At 46.0% G+C, this 18,456-nt stretch overlaps 1 protein-coding gene across 1 annotated transcript in view; it reads right to left on the minus strand.

Annotated features, from left to right (window-relative positions):
* The window catches only part of SLC4A5 (solute carrier family 4 member 5), a 123,192-nt gene that overhangs the window by 85,902 nt on the left and 18,834 nt on the right, over window positions 1–18,456 (minus strand). The window contains exons 3-4 of the mRNA XM_075062728.1: window positions 4,936–5,096; window positions 2,590–2,745 (exon numbers count right to left, since the gene is read on the minus strand). Of these exons, the coding sequence (XP_074918829.1) occupies window positions 2,590–2,745; window positions 4,936–5,096 (317 nt within the window). The remainder of the gene's footprint in view (window positions 1–2,589; window positions 2,746–4,935; window positions 5,097–18,456) is intronic.

An 18,456-nucleotide genomic window follows, 5' to 3' on the forward strand; every position in this document is an offset into this window, starting at 1 on the left:
GCGGAGGTCAGCTAAGCTGCACTCCACTGTTCCAACGACCGACATGGGCGGTAAGAAGGAACTGAGGAGCGGTTGGGTCGGCAGGGGTATATATCTGGCACCATAGTGGCGCCACTCCAGGGGGCGACCTGCCGGCCCACTGAGTGTTGCTAGGGTAAAAGTTTCTCCGACGAACGTGCACGCGGCGCGTGCACACCTAACTGGAATGGATATGAGCAAGCACTCAAAGAAGAAATTTGGCCTTTTTCATTATATTAAATGTTAAATATAACATATACATAATATTCTACACACAATATGTAAATATATTAAAATCTATATTTTAGACTATAAAAGTCAAAACAAAACTGAACTTTGATTCAAAATGTTTTTGACATAAAAAAATGCTTCATTTTGACATTTTTCCCATCGAAAAAATGTTGTTGAAATCGACGTTCCCATGAAAAATATAGATTAAATAGCATTTTTCAATGAAAAACTTCAGTCAAATTTTTTTTGAGCGGCTCTACTTATTGCTGATAGACTTGAAGCAACAAGATGAATAGCGTATAGAACAACAGCAATAACAACCTTCCCTGCAATTCAATAATGGGCCCAACACAGCACCCACTGAAGTGAACAGCAGAACTCCCTTTGTGGGTAAACAATCTGCCCCTGTATTTTCCTATATGTTGTCAATATTCACTCCAACAACCTATTACTCCTAAATGGAAAAAGACCTACAGTGTAAACATCGATGAGGAGTAATAACCACAGCCAAAACACCAAGGCTAGAAATCACTAAATTATGAACAAAGTTTTGCTCTGAGCTGTTGGGTGAATCTCCGTTCTGCTACACTGCTCTCCCCAGAGTCATGGATACCTCGCTGAAGTCAATGAAAGTATGCATGCCGGGAGAGCAGCCTATCGGAGATTACATCTGACGTGCGGAAGTGAAACCTTATGTTTGCACTTTAGGTTAATCTAGAGAGTGGACAACTTAAGGTTATTACATCCAAGATTCCATCAATCAAAGTGCCTCCCATCTGAACCAAAGTTAGTATCCTAGACTGGAAACAGAGAAATTCCCCTTTAAAATGGCTAAAAACAGAAAACAATCACACAACAGACTGGGTTCGTTCTACAGAGCAAGCAACGCAGTGGCATACCACATCAGAGCAAGCTTCCAGCACAGCCCTCTGCCAGGATGCCTTCGCCCTGACATGGAGATCAGTTTTCAATGCACCGTTCAGCCTTCGGTGCCATTTACAGCCTCACGGGGTGATACTACTATGATGGGGAGCTCTACGGAGACCACCAGCTTGCTTCACACAAACCAACGTCAGACGAGTAATATTTTTTGTTTACTAACAACCTCAGAAGGATTTGAATGGGTAACTGGATTAAATAGGCTGTAAAAGGCTGGGCCTGCCCTGTAGTGCCCCCTTCTGGCTAAGTGAGGCTGTGCAGAGGCCCTGCCTCAGTTTACTCTCCTCAAGGCTCCTTAGATAAATTCCACCAGGCCTGAGTCCTTTAAACATTTCCCTGCTGTCTGTCATTTATGTATATACGATTCACAACATTCAATCCTGGGGCTTCTTCCTTTTCCCAGGAGATTGTCCTCCTCTCCCCTGAGTCATTTGCAGGCTTTCCTGCCTGGACCCTTTGTCCCCTAGTGTCTCAACTCAGCCCTGGAACCTCTCCTCTTTTCCCAGGAGAGGATCCTTTCTGCAGGAGCCCTCTAAGGCTATGAATGACAAAACTTGTCTTTCAGAGGTGTTAACTCCTCCCCCTCCCCTTGAAACACAAAAGTTTTGCTGCAACAAGTGCCAGTGTGAACAGCGCATCCTGCCGACAACATGAATGCCGCTCGCTGGGGGTAGAAGTTTTATGCCAACAAACAGTGGCTACACTGCGTGACTTTTAGTGGCATGGCTGCAGTGACATAGCCATGTCACCAAAAGCTGTGTAGTAAAGCCATCGCCAAAGTCTCTGCAGCTTCATTCTGCCCCCACATTCCTCGCCCTGTTTCCCTCTTTATAAGGCCCAAGTGCCTTCCCTTAAGACCAACTGAGCAGCAGGTAATCACTCACAGGTTGCACTGGGTGCTGCTCCTTCATAAAGGGGCCAGTCACGCAGCGACGTAGACTCTACATTCCTTTACCAATTCCCTGTGCCACCTTCTGGGCTCCTGTGGGTTCCATCCATCGCTCTCTGCTATGATCTCATGGTCCCTTCTGGCCTCAAGCTCTATGAATCTAAGAACCATGAGCTTTGTTTTTATCTACACATTTCACATACAGCATAAGAGTTGTAGAACATACTGGATGAAATCCCGAAGTCTGTGTTCAAGGGGAAGTGTAGAGGAACAGCATGGTTCCATACAGGTATTCATACAGACAGAGCAGATTGGTGGATTTGAGCCACAGGGCTCGAATGGGCTGTAAATGGCACATAGAACAGGTGCTAGCCCTCTGTAGAGGGAGTGCATTTTAGGGGCCTGAGCAAGGACTGAAAGTAGACGGCAATACAAGTTTACCCCGGGTTAAAAAAAAAATGAATAAGGACGTTGGGATACAGCCATGTGTGAGCTGAATCTTGTGAACTCACTTGTGTTGGACGAGACCGATTTGCCAAGGTCTGCCAAGGATCGGTGGATCGGCTTCTTGGTCTGGTGGCGGTGTTTCCTCAGTAGCACGTAACTTATTTTCTCTCTCAGCTCTGGCTTGAGCAGACCATCCTCTATCTGCTTTTCAATAACATCATCTAAAAGAAGGACATTAGAAGCGCGTGCATGACTCTCTGGGCTGCGGTATAATAGGTTCTGTTGCAAAAAAAAAATAAAATAAAAAAAATCCCCCTCCTTGCATACTCTAGAACTGCATCACATGCCAAAGACTCAGACTTTAAGGTCATGAGGGACCATCATGATCATCTAGTCTGACCTCCTGCACATAACAGGCCACTCATGGGAAAAATTAGTGGGTGCTCGGCACTCACCAGCAGCCAAGCTCGCCCTGCCCTGCCTCCTCCCCCTTCCCAAGCATGCCATGTCCCCACTCCTCTCTCTCCCTCCCAGCGCTTCCCGTCCCCTCCTCCCCGCTGCCTAACAGCTGTTTGGCAGCACTTAGGACTTTCCCGGAGGGAGGGGGAGGAGTGGGGATGCGGTGCACTCAGGGGAGGAGGCGGAGAAGGGGCGGGGACTTGGGGTAAGTGGGTGGAATGGTGGTGGGGCGAGGGCAATGTAGGGGCCGGAAGAGGCGGGGACAGGGGCAGGGTTGAGCACCCACCAGGCAGAGGGGAAGTCAGCCCCTATGCTGAAGTCCTCAAATCATAATTTAAAGACTTCAAGTTACAGAGAATCCATCATTTACACTAGTTTAAACCTGCAAGTGACCTGTCCCTCATACAGCAGAGGAAGGCGAAAACCTCCCAGAGTCTCTGCCAATTTGACCTGGAGGAAAATTTCTTCCTGACCCAAATGTGACAATCAGTTAGACATATTGGCAAGGCCCACCAGCCAGACACCTGGGAAATAATTCTCTGCAGTAACTTGGAGCCTTCTCCATGTACTGTCCCATCTCCAGCTATTGGAGATATTTGCTGCTAGCAGTCGCAAATCGGCTCCATGCCATTGTAGGCAGCCCCATCATACAAACTCTATGCGGTCTGTAGAGGTTATATGGTGGGATCCTCTTTCTTCAGCTTTTCCTCACCTGTCAGGTTTCTATAATCTCAGGATGCTTTGCAAACATTAACTAGAGCCTTACTAACACCTGCAGGTCTCAGAACAGAACCCAGGAGTCCCAGCTCCAACCACGAGTCACAGCTTCCTCAACACACGCATGTGGGTTTTTTGGGGGCTGTAAGCCTAAGACCCACCAGACAGACAAGGTGGGTGAGGTAATATCCTATCTAATATCCTGGGACTGACACAGCTACAATTCATCTAGCAACAACCTCATCATCATCATCCCTTCATTGCCTAACTTCATATTGGATGGATTACAGTGGAATGATATGTATTAAAGAACCTCACTGCATCTGACTGCAAAGGTGTCAATGTGTAAACACGGAAAAGCGGAAGTCAAATGCAAACATATCAGAGTGGTAGTGATTTACAGCTGCAGCGCATAATCTACTTTAGCTACATATCTGGCCCCCAGATGCTCAAAGGTGTTTAGGGACTTCACTTCCATTGGTTTCAAAGAAAGTCAAGAGAGCTCAGTACCTTTGAGGATCTGGGCTTATGCACTTCACAAACTATAACGTATTTATCCTCACAACAGCAGCACTGTTATCCCTACTTTACAGATGAGGAACTCAGGCCCCAATTTTTAATAGAATTGAGGCATTGCTGTGCTAAGCATTGCAATACTTAATTGATTTAGGAGCCTCTCATTTTCAAAAGGGATTTAGGCACTTAGGAGGCTAAATAATTGGCATATTGGCTCCTAATCCCTTTTGAAAGTGAGACAAGGGCTTCTAAATCAGTTTGGGGTTGCAATCCTGAGTGCAGTGACACCTACATATCATTAAAACAGCAAGGAGTCTGGTATCATTACAAATCTGGGCCTAACTGAGCGCCCAGGGTCATACAGGTGGTCTTTGGCAGACCAGGGAACTGAACTCCACTCTCCCCAGGCCTACACTAGTGGTCTAACATCCTCTCACACAGAATAAATTTGCGGTCCATCACCATAGCCACTTGCCCACATCGTCTTATTATTTACATAATAATCTTAATATTTACACACGTCAATAACTACACAAATGGAGAATCAGACTTGATATTGTCATTTACATTGTGTGCCATTTGACATGCCATTAACTCTCCCTTCCACCAAATTACTCTGAGATGAGTGACACTTTCCTCTAGTTCTAGGTAAGGCTTCAGAGTGCCAATGAAATCACTTCAAGAAAACGCCACCGCTGTTTGCACTGAGAGGTTAATACCGATGATCTGTGGTAAGGAGTAGCCGTCTAAGTCTAGGAGCACCGTCCCTGTCTGTAGACATGTGCGTAGTTCAAACAGGCTGTGCAAAGATAACGTTGACACATGAGGTTTGCTCCATCTCTCCCCTCCTTCTTCCACCTTTTCTTCGAATTTTATCCACCTGAAACAACAAAAGCCACAGTTGTGATCAATACAGGGTACAAATGCATGGCTGGTAAACTGCACATCTGTCCAAACAGTGCACCAATCAGGTGATCAAGGACCAAAGTGATGGACACAGTATAAGAACTTGAATAGAACAGATCAATCACAGGGCAGCTGCTGTACAGCCTGTGTGCATTTTACAGTTAGATATATTTATCATCAATAAACTGGATTAACAGCCATTGCTTCAGAAGGAGCCAAGGTGCTTGGAGGAGCCCAGGACTGGAACAGCTGAGGACTGAGAGGCATTGGCAGAGCATGGTTCAGGGCTGGGATATCTAGAAGAGTCTTAGGTCGGGGTGGTGGTGCATTGGCAAAGCTGCATAGCTAGAGGAATCATACAAGAGCTTTACCAGCTGTATTAGCATTATGTTATATGAGGCACCCCTTTCATGAGTCCAATTCATATATGGTTTTAAATTATCTTTTTTTATTAAAGGGAGATATGCTTCACATGTACATAGATAGCACTTTCCACCTGCCAAGTGCTTTATGAGCATTAACTAATTCATCCTCAGACCATCCTTGCAATGTATGTCTGCATATTACAGATGAGGAAACGGAGGCAGAAAGGTTAAATTATTTGCCTTAAGTCACATCATCTGAAAGAGCAACAGAACCTGATGGGTTGGTAAATCTCACTGCTGGGATCAGGTCCCCCCAACCTTTCTCTCTCAATATAATACTTATGCTGCTATGAAAAAAAATAGATTGTAAAATCTTCAAGGCAGGGAAAACATTTTATCGGTCAAGTGCCATGTGCATCTATGGAATAATAATGTGCTTATGCATACAACTAACAAATACTAAAAGGACAGGTACCACAGCATGCCTGGTACAAGGTGTCTGGTTCAGTGAGCTCTTTGCTCATCCTTTAACAATTAAAGTTCAGCCCCCAAAATTGGTCACCTGAGCCCTTAACCTTTAAGACCAAAAAAAAAACCAGTTTATTGTACCCCTTCAGCTCAAGGTGCAGTTAGATGGTTAGGTTCTGAGGGCCTGGGGTTCCAGACCTGGGTTTCTGGGTTAGGGCCGGGGAGCTCCCCTCCTCTACCAGCTTCATCCAGTACTGCCCCTACAAAGAAGCAAGCAAGCCTTCTTATATCGCCTGGTGGGTCCTGATTGGCTAATACCTCCTCCCACTCCCCTTCTAGGCCCTGGAGAACCAAGTCTTGTTGGCTCTGCAGGTACTAGAACCTGAGTGGCAGTGTTCTGAGGTCTAACTCATTGCCCCTCTTTCCAGCCAATGCTTTTCCTTTGGGTGTAGTGCGTCAGGGCGGTGATAGGACAAAAAAGGCCTGGTACACCTGTCGTGGTAGGAAAACTGGAAAACTCATTTAATCAGCTTGATAGTGATCAGAGTTCCCAAAACCTTAAACTGCTCTATTCATTTCAGTGATGGGTTAATTACATTTTGGCTACATTATTTGTGTGAAGGATTTCAGCATCAGGAAAACGTGAAATGGCAAATGAGAGATGGGGATGAATATGAAAGTTGTAAGGTGGATAAGGAACTGGTTAAAGGGGAGACTCCAGCGGGTCGTACTGAAGGGTGAACTGTCAGGCTGGAAGGAGGTTACTAGTGGAGTCCCTCAAGGATCGGTTTTGGGACCGATCTTATTTAACCTTTTTATTACTGACCTTGGCACAAAGAGCGGGAATGTGCTAATAAAGTTTGCGGATGACACAAAGCTGGGGGGTATTGCTAACACGGAGAAGGACCGGGATACTATACAGGAAGATCTGGACCACCTTGTAAACTGGAGTAATAGTAATAGGATGAAATATAATAGTGAAAAGTGCAAGGTCATGCACTTAGGGATTAATAATAAGAATTTTAGATATACATTGGGGACGCATCAGTTGGAAGCAACAGAGGAGGAGAAGGACCTTGGGGTATTGGTTGATAGCAGGATGACTATGAGCCGCCAATGCGATATGGCCGTTAAAAAAGCAAATGCGGTTTTAGGGTGCATCAGGCGAGGTATTTCCAGCAAGGATAAGGAGGTGTTAGTACCGTTATATAAGGCGCTGGTGAGACCCCACCTGGAATATTGTGTGCAGTTCTGGTGTCCCATGTTTAAGAAGGATGAATTCAAACTGGAACAGGTTCAGAGACGGGCTACTAGGATGATCCGAGGAATGGAAAACCTGCCTTATGAAAGGAGACTCAAAGAGCTTGGCTTGTTTAGCCTGGCCAAAAGAAGGCTCCGGGGGGATATGCTTGCTCTATATAAATATATCAGGGGGATTAACGTTAGGGAGGGAGAGGAATTATTTAAGTTTAGTACTAATGTAGGCACAAGGACGAATGGGTACAAACTGGATATTAGGAAGTTTAGACTTGAAATTAGACGAAGGTTTCTAACCATTAGGGGAGTGAAGTTCTGGAACAGCCTTCCGAGGGAAGTAGTGGGGGCAAAAGACTTATCTGGCTTTAAGACTAAGCTTGATAAGTATATGGAGGGGATGATATGATGGGATAGTTTAATTTGGGCAATTGATCTTGGATTATCAGCAGATAAGTCTGCTCAATGGTCTGTGAGGGGATGTTGGATGGGATGGGAACTGAGTTACTGCAGAGAATTCTTTCTTGGGTGCTGGCTGGTGAGTCTTGCCCACATGCTCAGGGTTTAGCTGATCGCCATATTTGGGGTCGGGAAGGAATTTTCCTCCAGGGCGGATTGGCAGAGGCCCTGGAGGTTTTTCGCCTTCCTCTGCAGCGTGGGGCATGGGTCGCTTGCTGGTGGATTCCCTGCAGCTTGAGGTCTTCAAATCTCAATTTTGACGATTTCAATAACTCAGTCATGGGTTCGGGGTTGTTATAAATGTGTATGGGTAGGGTTTTGTGGCCTGCCTTGTGCAGGAGGTCAGACTAGATGATCATATTGGTCCCTTCTGACCTACGAGTCTATGAGTCTATGAGAGAATGCAGCATGCTGACTAAGCAAAGTTTCATCCCCAGTGATGCAGCATTTATAACACACCTCCGCCATTCAAGGAGATTAAAGTGCTTTAGAGACATTTGTTAATTAACTCTATTGGCATTATTATACCATTTCGCAGTGACTAAACTGGGATGCTGAGCTAACCCGATGTCACACTGTGAGTCGGTGGCAGAAAAGAACTTAGGAGCTCTCACTCCCAGTCCTCTGCTCCAACCTCTAGACCCACAATCCCTTCCGAGATCTGGGAACAGACCACAAGAATCTTGACTTCCAGTCTCTTCTGCAACTATTAGATCATGCTCTTCTACCAGACCTGAGAAAAGAACCCTAGAATCCTGACTTCCTGCTCCGATCACTAGAAAAAGCTCTCTCCCTTAAAACCCCCCCAAACTGTCCTGCTTTTAATGTTCTCCATCAGCTTCTTAACATTCATTATGAAGAGTAACACAAATAAATGAATGAGAGCAGATTTCTGCAGGCTCCCTGGGAATATGACTCGTGCTCCAATTAAGCACAAGTAATTCTCGGCAACGCGCCTGTATTTATTTTGGAACTAAAGCTGCTGTTCCTTTAAATCAGGTTTCCAGAGTCCCAGCTCCATGAATTCTCATGGATTAGTCAGTCTAGAGCTTAACCTGGCAGCTTTTAACTGGTACAATTTGGATTTTGGCTCATGTCACTGCAGTGGGGACAGAGGGAAAGAACAGAGGACAACAGGGGCTTAAAAAAAAAAAGTAGCAACACAGTATATGCTAATTCTGCCTGGAAACACTGGAAACAGCTCTGGATTATCCAAGCTATGGTCAGGGACATACCTGGTGGTTCCTTCTCCCTGGTAGCTCCTTTAGGTTGGCATTTACCTGGATTAGAGATCCACACTACAAAGGGGAGGCAGATTGACACACTTCAATGTTGTTTTCCCAGTGGGAGAACAAATTTAGATAATCTTTCCCGCTGCAGCTCTGCTGCTCATTTAGGATTCTGGGATTCGTTGCTCTTGAACCAAGGCGGGGTGGGGAGGGACGTGGAACCCAAGATTCCTCCTAGTTAACAGAGTAGAGCAGTATTCGCCCATTTACCAGTGAAGAAAGGAAATAGATTCCGGGTGCTGCAAGTCTGATTCGGGGCAAGGCAACAGGCTACTGTTACCTCACCCAGATTTTGCAGGAAGTGATTGAAAAAGTACGGTGGCCATTGTTCTGTACCACTATTGCCATACGATGGACTGTGAAGGCAGATTGACAGACAAAAGGCTATTAATGCAGCAGGAGAAGGAGACAGTGTAATGTAGTGGTTCGAGCACATGCAGTTTCTAGTCCTAGCTCTAACATGGATTTAATGTGTGATCTGGGCAAGCCACGAATGGCCTCTTGATGCCTCAGTTTTCTGTGCCAAACCCGACACACAACACTGCCTGCATTAGGAAGTGCAGCGCACCCAAGACAGTGAAAGCTGCAGGAATCTACGCCTCTGATAATCAGGCTCAAGTTTGGCTGAGCAATCTGAAGCAATCCTAAAAAAAAAATTAGCTCAAACTCTCTGGTCCTTAGGGTGACCAGATGTCCTGATTTTATAGGGACAGTTCTGATATTTGGGGCTTTGTCTTAAATAGGTGCCAATTAGTCCCCACCCCCTGTCCCGATTTTTCACCCTTGCTATCTGGTCACCTTACTGGTGCCTCAGTTTCCCCTCTTTTCAGAGGGCAACCATAATAACTACTCTTCCTTTGGAAGGCACTTGGAGAGCTTTGAATAAAAATGTTACATGAACACAAAATGGTGTTTGTTAAAACTAGAGAAAGGCAATCAGTGAATAGTATTTTAAATAAATACATATAACCAAGAGGGCACTATACTGGAACCGCATCAGGAGATACTGCAGAGCTTTAGTTAGGAGAAATTCAAGGAATATTTTAAAGAGCATCAACGTGAGTCTCGTTATTCAGAAAGGGAATAGTCCTGGTTTGTTGCATTTTTCTTCCTATTACAATGTAGCTCCTTTCACCCACTGATCTCAAACTCTTCAAAGATATTCGTTAATAAACCCTCACCATAGGTCAGCTTTAGCTCTCCTTTAATGTTCACAATGTATCACTGTCCTGTGTCTTTCACAAAATACCAACCTGATGCTATGACACAAACATCGCCGCCTACACTACAACCAAGAGATGGCTCTCTTGCACTAACCCCTAGATACATACCCGTCCCAAAGCTGGGAATACGAAGCAGGAGTAACTCCTCCCTGCTCTAAATGCTAGGAAACTCTTCCCCACACCAGGATTTGAACCCAGTAGTCCTAACACCTAATCTCCTGCTCTAAATACTAGATCACTCTGTATCTTTTTAAGCAGAGGTACAAAAGCTGTTGCTATATTAACGTACATCTCAGTCACATTATTTACATCAGTGCTGGCCAAGAGATTTATGGTCACTGAATAAGATGCCTGCCATACAGAGGCTGGCCAAGAGCCCACTGATGGCAAGATATGAAGCCACCTGGAGATTTGCATTCTCCCAGTTTCTTAATGATGACCTGCACCGTGCTGCTGCTATTTCTGTCCTGCTCCCTCAGGACAGCTCTGTTGACACCTATAATTCTGGTCTGCAGCACCCCCTGCTGCTTTAGTCCAGGACTCCCTAACACAAGTAGCTCTGTAGTCTTTATCCACAACCCCCTGGCTATTCCACCTCTGCCTCTGACATGTGACAATTTTGTGATGTGCCCAAGGGCAATAGCGTGAGCAGCTCAAAATTATTGTCGCTTGTGAGCAGAGGCAGGATTTCAATTTCAGATCACAAAGGTAAAAGGTTTGTGTCCTCACCACCCCGCAGTCCAGAATCCTGCCTATGGTGCTGTGAGAATTTACATCAGATGACGATCTGCTCACTACTGCTTCAAAGGAAGACGACACACCCTAACAGTCTGGAATACTCACTGAGATGGGTGAGATTCCAGTACTTAAGGAGATGGTGGAATCTCCTTCCTTGGAGGTTTTTAAGGTCAGGCTTGACAAAGCCCTGGCTGGGATGATTTAGTTGGGGACTGGTCCTGCTTTGAGCAGGCGGTTGGACTAGATAACCTCCTGAGGTCTCTTCCAACCCTCATTTTCTATGAGAAAAATTCCTTCCTGACCTCTACACTGAAGCATGAGTTCTTGCTACCTTTGGTCTATTCTGTTTTATAATTTGTGTGACTGTTGCACCTAGAGGCCCCAAGAGAGGTCAGGGACCCATTGGGCTAGGTGCTGTACAAACACACCCTGAAGATAGTCCCTGCCCGAAACAGTTCATGATCTGAACAGACTTAGTGTGACCAGGGGTCCAGTTTTTGTGCAGAAATCCCAGTTGAAAAGGGGCCCTGCGGGCTCCAGTCAGCACCTCCAACCAGGCCATTAATAGTCTGGTCAGTGGTGCTGTGCTCTAAGGAAGGCTAGTCCCTACCTGTCTTGCCACCATGCTGCACCCTAGAAGCGACCACCAGGTCCGGCTCCTAGGTGCAGGGGTCATGGGGCTCCAAACGCTACCCTTCCCTGTTAGCACCGGCTCCGCACTCCCATTGGCCAGGAACAGCCAGTGGGAGCTGAGGGGGGCGGGGCGCAGTGCCTGGGGGTGAGAGCAGCACGTGGAGCGTCCTAGCCCCCACATCCCCGCCTAGGAGCTGGATCTGCTGGCCGCTTCCGGGGCACAGCATCATGCCAGGAGAGGCAGAGAGTCTGCCTTAGCCTCGCTGCGCCACTGACTGCAAGCCGCACAAGGTAAATCCATGACCCAACCCTGAACCCCAAGCCTTTGCCTTCTATACCCAGAGACCCCTCCTGCACCCCAAACCCCTCATCTCTGGCCCCACCCCAGAGCCCATACCCCCAGCCGGAGCCCTCACCCTCACCCCCCCAAACCCCTGCCTCAACCCGCAGCCCTCTCTCACATTCCCAATCTCTCGGCCCCACTTCCCAGCCTGGAGCTCTCTCCTGCACCCCAAACCTCTCATCCCCAGCCCCACCCTAGATCCTGCCCCCCCAGCCATAGCCCTCACCCCGTTATGCACGCTAACTCCCTCCCCTAGCCTGGAACCCCCTCCCACACCCTGAACCCCTCATCCCCCACCTCAGAGCCCACACCCCCAGTTAGAGCCCTCACCTCCTCCCGGACCCCAACCCCCTCCCCCAGCCCAGTGAAAGTGAGTGAGGGTCTGGAGAGTGAGCCACCGAGGGATGGGGAAATGTAGTGAATGAGAGGTGGGGCCTCAGGGAGGGGCGGGGCTAGAGTGTTTGGTTTTGTGAGATTAGAAAGTTGGCAACCCTAAACAGACTAGACACTGTCACCACAGCAAGTGTAATTTCTGAGCATCATTATCCCAGGCGTGGCAATCTAGCATGCAATGCCTCACTCTTGGCCTTTTTGCGCAGTCAGCTTTCTCCCCATGTTAGACTCCCGGAGCCAAGCCCATACTGTCTTGACAGCTGCTTGGCTCTGAAGATGAAGTTTCCTGTTTAGGCTTGCCAAGGTTTTATTTGCAGGTAGTGCTCATGCAGAGAAGGAGCTGGCTCCCCGCAGCTAAAGAGGCTGTGAATTCCTGACCCAAGGAGAGAGGAAACACAGGGCCTGCAATTCGACAGCTTTTAAACCTGCAGTGGAAATGCTCACATGAAGTCCTGGGCTGCCCCTGGAGACTGAAGCCCTCTACCTCCAGAGCAGGTACAGCACAGCCAGTAGCACTGTAACCGTCTCCCTGCGCTACCCCTCTAATGCGCCTGAACCAGCTCTGATTTGGTGTCCAGTTTCCAGGTCCTGTTCACTCCTTGGCCTCCCTACTGAGGAGGGCTGATTAGTGTCAATCTTGCTGATGACTTTTAGGCTGGGCAAATACACCTGCCGCCTCAAGGGTCTGCAAAGAGATCCATCAAACTCCTTTTGTAACCTGCACCTTGGACAGCATTAAATTCTGGCACACACCCGGCCCCACAGAATAAGGGTTTATCATAGAAAAAAATAAAACCTTTTGGGAAAATAATTAAATGGCTCCCTTAGCAATGACCAAAAATATCATCATCTATTAGGAACATTAACCTGTAGAATGCTGGTGTTTTATCCAGGCTGGCAACAAAATGAATGCTTAGGATGTAGATTACATATGTCCAGTCTCCAAAGTGTTAAACCACTTTCAGCAGACACCTAGCAGCCCTGAGGTCGCAGCTCAGTGCAATCACGCTTCTGCTAACAACTCAAACACTTAGGATATGTCTACACTGCCCATACTGGGGCATCCACACTGCATTGTAAGCCTGGGTTTACAATTGCTGGACCCGGGTTTCACAGTCGTGCTAATGTGCCTATACTGTGTGACGTAGACCTTCTGACTTGGATCTGCGGCTTCACCTGTGTCCACACTGCACAGTAACAGGGATTGGATCCAAGTCAGAGTGGGACTTGGGCTCTGACCCACCCCCTCTTAGTAGGATCCTAGGACCTGGGGCCAGAGTCCCTGCTGGCCTGAGTCAGACTGATCTGTGTGTGGACGGAAGCAGGGGCTTGGACTCAAACCTGAGTCAGAGTCCTTGCTTAGTGTACAGTGTAGACAAACCCATATGGACCCAATTTAGTGTGCAGACAGGAAGACTAAGGGGAAAAATTGAAATACCACCTTAGGGAGGAATTTTCCAAATTATTCAAGTGAGTCAGGAGAACAAGTTTCATTGAAAGTCAGCGGGACTTGAGCTCCAACTCACTTAGGTGCTTTGGGAAATCACTTGCTTCAAAAAACAGACTAAAAGCTAACTAAATCTGTTGCCCAAACAGCCTCGACAGTGTCTAATGCTTCACACGCATGTAGTTTCTTTGGATCCTCACTGATGGGACAGGGCTGGATCCTGCCAGGCTGGGCCAGGTTCTAAGTGACACCAGTTCCCACTGAAGATAAAGGAAGTTGATGGACTTAGCCCATTGCAGAATCAGCCTAATAGTGATGAAAACACATTGTGCTTCCTAGTACTTTTCATCCAAAGATCTCGTACAGCTTTCTAAACATTAGTGAAACAAGCTTCACCTTTTAAGATAGGGACGATGCCCTACATTAATAGTTTCCAAGATCAGAACGGACCATTGTCCGACTTCCTGCCCAGCTCATGCCATGAAAGTTCCCCAAAATAATTCCTAGACCAGAGCTTTTAATCTTCATTTTAAAATTGCCACTGATGGAAAATCCACAACTCTTGGTAAATTGTTCCAGTGCTTAATTGCCCTCATTATTGACATTTTAAACCATATTTCCTAAGTTTGTCTAGCTTCAGCTTCCAACCATTGGATGATGTTATATCTTTGTCTACTAGATTGAAGAGCCTACTGCCAAATATTTGTTCCTCATGTAGGTACTTATAGGGTTTGTCTATATGGTGCCATTGTCTGCAATAGAGAGGCACTAGATTGTGTGCTGACCCACGTGGACCCTACTGGCATGCAGTAAAAGTTCTCTAATGCACAATAATGTGGTCCTATTTCAAACTGTACTATGTTAACATGCATTAGGGAACTTTTAGTGAATGCCAGATGAGCCCACAACACCAGTTAGTGCGCAACATGCTGGTGTGCTTTAGAACCTACTCCCCTGTAGTATGGACTAATGTTCCATGTAGGCAAACCCATAAACTGTGATCAAGTCATCCCTTAAAGTCAAGAAGCTCAATTTATTGAGGCTATCACTATAAGGCAGGTTTTTGAAACTTTTATTCATTCTTGTGGCTCTTCTCTGAACCCTCTCCAGTTTGTCAACATCCTTCTTGAATCGTGGACAGCAGAACTGGACACAGGATTCCAGCAGCACTCACACCAGCGCCAAACTGAGGTAAAATCTGTTATCTAATCCCACTTGAGGTTACAGATGCTGAGGAACAGGAAAAGGAAGTATCTTGCTTAAGGGTCACACAGCAAGTCAGTGGCAAGAGCCTCTGTCTTGACTCCCAGTCCCCCTTCTATAACCACTAGACCACCCTCCCTCCCCAGAGCTGGAAACAGAACCCCAGAGTTCTGATACCCATTCTCCCCCTCTAACCACTAGACCCCACTCTCTGTCTAGAGCTGGGAACACAATCACTTGCCCAGTAGTTCAAGAACTTTAACATTCAGAACCACCAAACTAACTGTGATTTCCTTCTGCACCTTGAATCCAGTAAGTCTTTTCAGGCAAAAAATCCCCCCCGTGTTCATGGCAAGAAACTATCAGTTTTAAAAGCTACCAGGTTTCCGCAAGGTGAACTTTTTCATGGTGGTGGATAGATCTGACCATTACCCAGTAACCTTTATCTATCTTAGGAAGATAGAAATCATATAGTCCCCAAACCATAGTACTGGAGAATGTCACAGTCTTTAACATATTTATCCTTACTACATCCCTGGGAAGCAGGGGCGTGCTATTATCTTCATTTTACAGATGGCAAATTACAGCACACGGGCCCTGATCCTTAAAGATGTTCAGGCTTTTAACTCCCATTTAAATCAATATGAGTTAGGCTCCTAAGTCCCAAGGTCACATGGGCTGTCTAGGGCAGAGCATGGATTTGAACCCATGTGTTCTGGACCACCCACCTCTGCATGGCACTCCAATGCATGAGAGGCACCACACTAGTTGGTACAGAAACAAAGGGGTCAGTAGGACACCGTGTGCCCATCTCATTGTTCCAGAAGCTGCACGTGTAAATCCCTGGGTGTCAGAGAGCAAGCACATTCCCTGGCGCTGGCCCCAAGCGCACCTTAGACAAGGTCATTATGTGGCACAAGAGGGATGCCACTGGTGCACGTGGGTGAGATAGAGAGACAGAATTAATAAAAATCTATTTTATTAACTGCCTGACCTCCCCCCATCGATCCCATTCGAAATGGCATGAACGCACACAAATCCCTTTGTGTTACAATAGAGAAAGGGCTCAGCTGAGCTCAAAAAGCCACCTAAATCCCTGGCGCAACAGTGACTCCTTTTTCAAAGAATGAAGCTCACTGGAGGAAAAAAAACAGAACACCTAATAATGCTTACAAAACTTACACTAGGAAGAGAAAATTCCACATGGATTTGAGATTTTTTACTTGGTTAAGCTCATAATTCCACAAAACGAACACTATTTGTGGTTCCTCTAATACTTTTATTAAAAGTTTTGGGTTTTTTCTTTTTCTTTTTTTTTCTTTTTTTTGAGATCTGGAACAGTGGGGCGTGTTAACTCTTTGGATGCCCGTGAAAAGCAAGAATGCAGAAATATTAGACAGATTGGTCTTGATTTTTCCACTGTCTTCACATATGGTGGTATCATTTCCAAAGAGAGTAAAACAAAGGGTGTCAAATGCCACCAATCTAATCTGGTAGCATTTTGCACCAATTTTCTTTGCCATGCTGTCAGCTCTATATCAGTTACATGCTTATGCTATGCCAGTTCCATACAGTGTTATCTACGCCAACTCCATGTGATGCCAATGAAGTTTCATTCGACTGAACTCTTATTTCACAGGTTACCAGCAATAGTAATGGCTTCGATTCCTAAATCCACTCATGACCCAAGCACAGAGGCGGAGGCTAGAGGAATGAAACTGAAGCCACCCGCCAAGCACATGCTGCGACTGCTGCTTATCACACGGGTCAGAAGTAGAGCTGGGCAAAGAATTGATTTTCCAGCTTAATTGTCAAAATGAAAAGTCCAAAAAAATGTTCCTTTTAGGTCAGTCTAAAATGACAACCTTTTGGTTTTTCTTGCTGAAATGATAAACTGGTGGGAGGTGGGGGAGAATACAATGTTTTGACTTGGAAAAAAACAACAAATGTTTAATTATTTTTAAAGTTTTTTTTTAAAAGTTAAATCTAGCTAAATTTCCATACAAAATGTTATTTTGAAACAAAAAGTTGAAATGTTCTGTTTATACATTTTTGGAATCCCTCTCCCCTTTTTTCTGTGGCCAAAACTATTTGCTGAATCTGACTTAAATTTGCGAACGGTTTTAGTTGAGAATCTCAGCTATTCACTCGAAACTGCATTTTTCGGTGAATAAACTATTTAGCAAAAAATAAATATAAATAAAAAAAATCATCTAGCTCTATTTGTAATTGCAGCCTTGCCCAGACACAGGGAAATAAAATAATACATACTGGGGTCTTTTTATTTGCTGTCTGGTGGTAGAGCCTGTAGTGTGTGCTATTTTTCTCCACCACTTCTTCTTTCTTGCCACTTCCTTATTTGAAGTCAGCGACTTTTATAACTTTGTTCCAAAACTCATGATCAGACACGAGACTGTCATGAAGATCGGTCCCTCTGAGATCTGCTGATATTTGGTCCATGTACCTAGTCTTTGGTCTCCCTCTTGTTCATCGTCCATCCACAATCACAACAACAGCTCTCTGGTCTCTGCCAGATATGCCCATACTAACATAACCAAGCTTTCTTCAACTTGTCTTCAGTTGGACAACCCACATTAGGCCCCTTACCACCTAATGATCATTGAGATTCTCACATAATCACATTCCTCCAGGTGCTGGGGCTTTAAGAAATACACCAAATATTGCAAGACTCAAGACCAGGGGCGGCTCCAGGCCCCCGCACGCCAAGCGCATGCTTGAGGTGGCACGCCACGGGGGGCACTCTGCTGGTCGCTGGTCCCGCGGCTCCGGTGGACCTCCCGCAGATGTGCCTGCGGAGGGACCAGCGGACCCTCTGTAGGCAGGCCTGCGGGAGGTCCACCGGAGCTGCCTGCCGCCCTCCCGGCGACCGGCAGAGCACCCCCCGTGGCGTGCCGCCGTGCTTGGGGAGGCAAAATGGCTAGAGCTGCGCCTGCTCAAGACTCCATTCCACAGGCAGCTGCGATTTTTCAGCTCTGGAGTGGGCTCCAAGAAACAGCTATGTTTCTAGTCACCATGTTTTACATTGTCCCTCTTTCAGGATTTGTGTCACTTTGCATAGTCAAGCAATGAACTGGCCCATACTTGCTGTTTCCTAATCAATTTCAAAACCAATCATACTGTTGCAATTTGAGGATCGATTAATAGATTTAGCCAGTGTGTTCGGTCTCAGTATCACCATGGTCATGAAGCCACCAGATATCTCCTATGAAAGCACCCTGTGTAACTTCACTGTGGTCACAAGCAATTTGTGACTTTTCTTTTGCATCATCTTACTTGCAGTTATAACAACTTACTGCATTTCTATAGCTACTTCAGTGCTTTACTAACTATGCATATAGCAGAATCGCTTCATCCAGCACAGAAATGCAACCCCCTGTGGGGGGGAACATGATAACTGCTCACCAGTACAGAGCTACACTATGCAATAGTTTACATATTGCCTTGTCTATACTCTTATTTTTTTCCCCCTTACAATTTGTCATTATTGGGAGTGCTAAT

This window comes from Chelonoidis abingdonii, chromosome 2, assembly GCF_003597395.2.
Source record: "Chelonoidis abingdonii isolate Lonesome George chromosome 2, CheloAbing_2.0, whole genome shotgun sequence".
In the NCBI taxonomy this organism is placed as follows: Eukaryota; Metazoa; Chordata; order Testudines; family Testudinidae; genus Chelonoidis; species Chelonoidis abingdonii.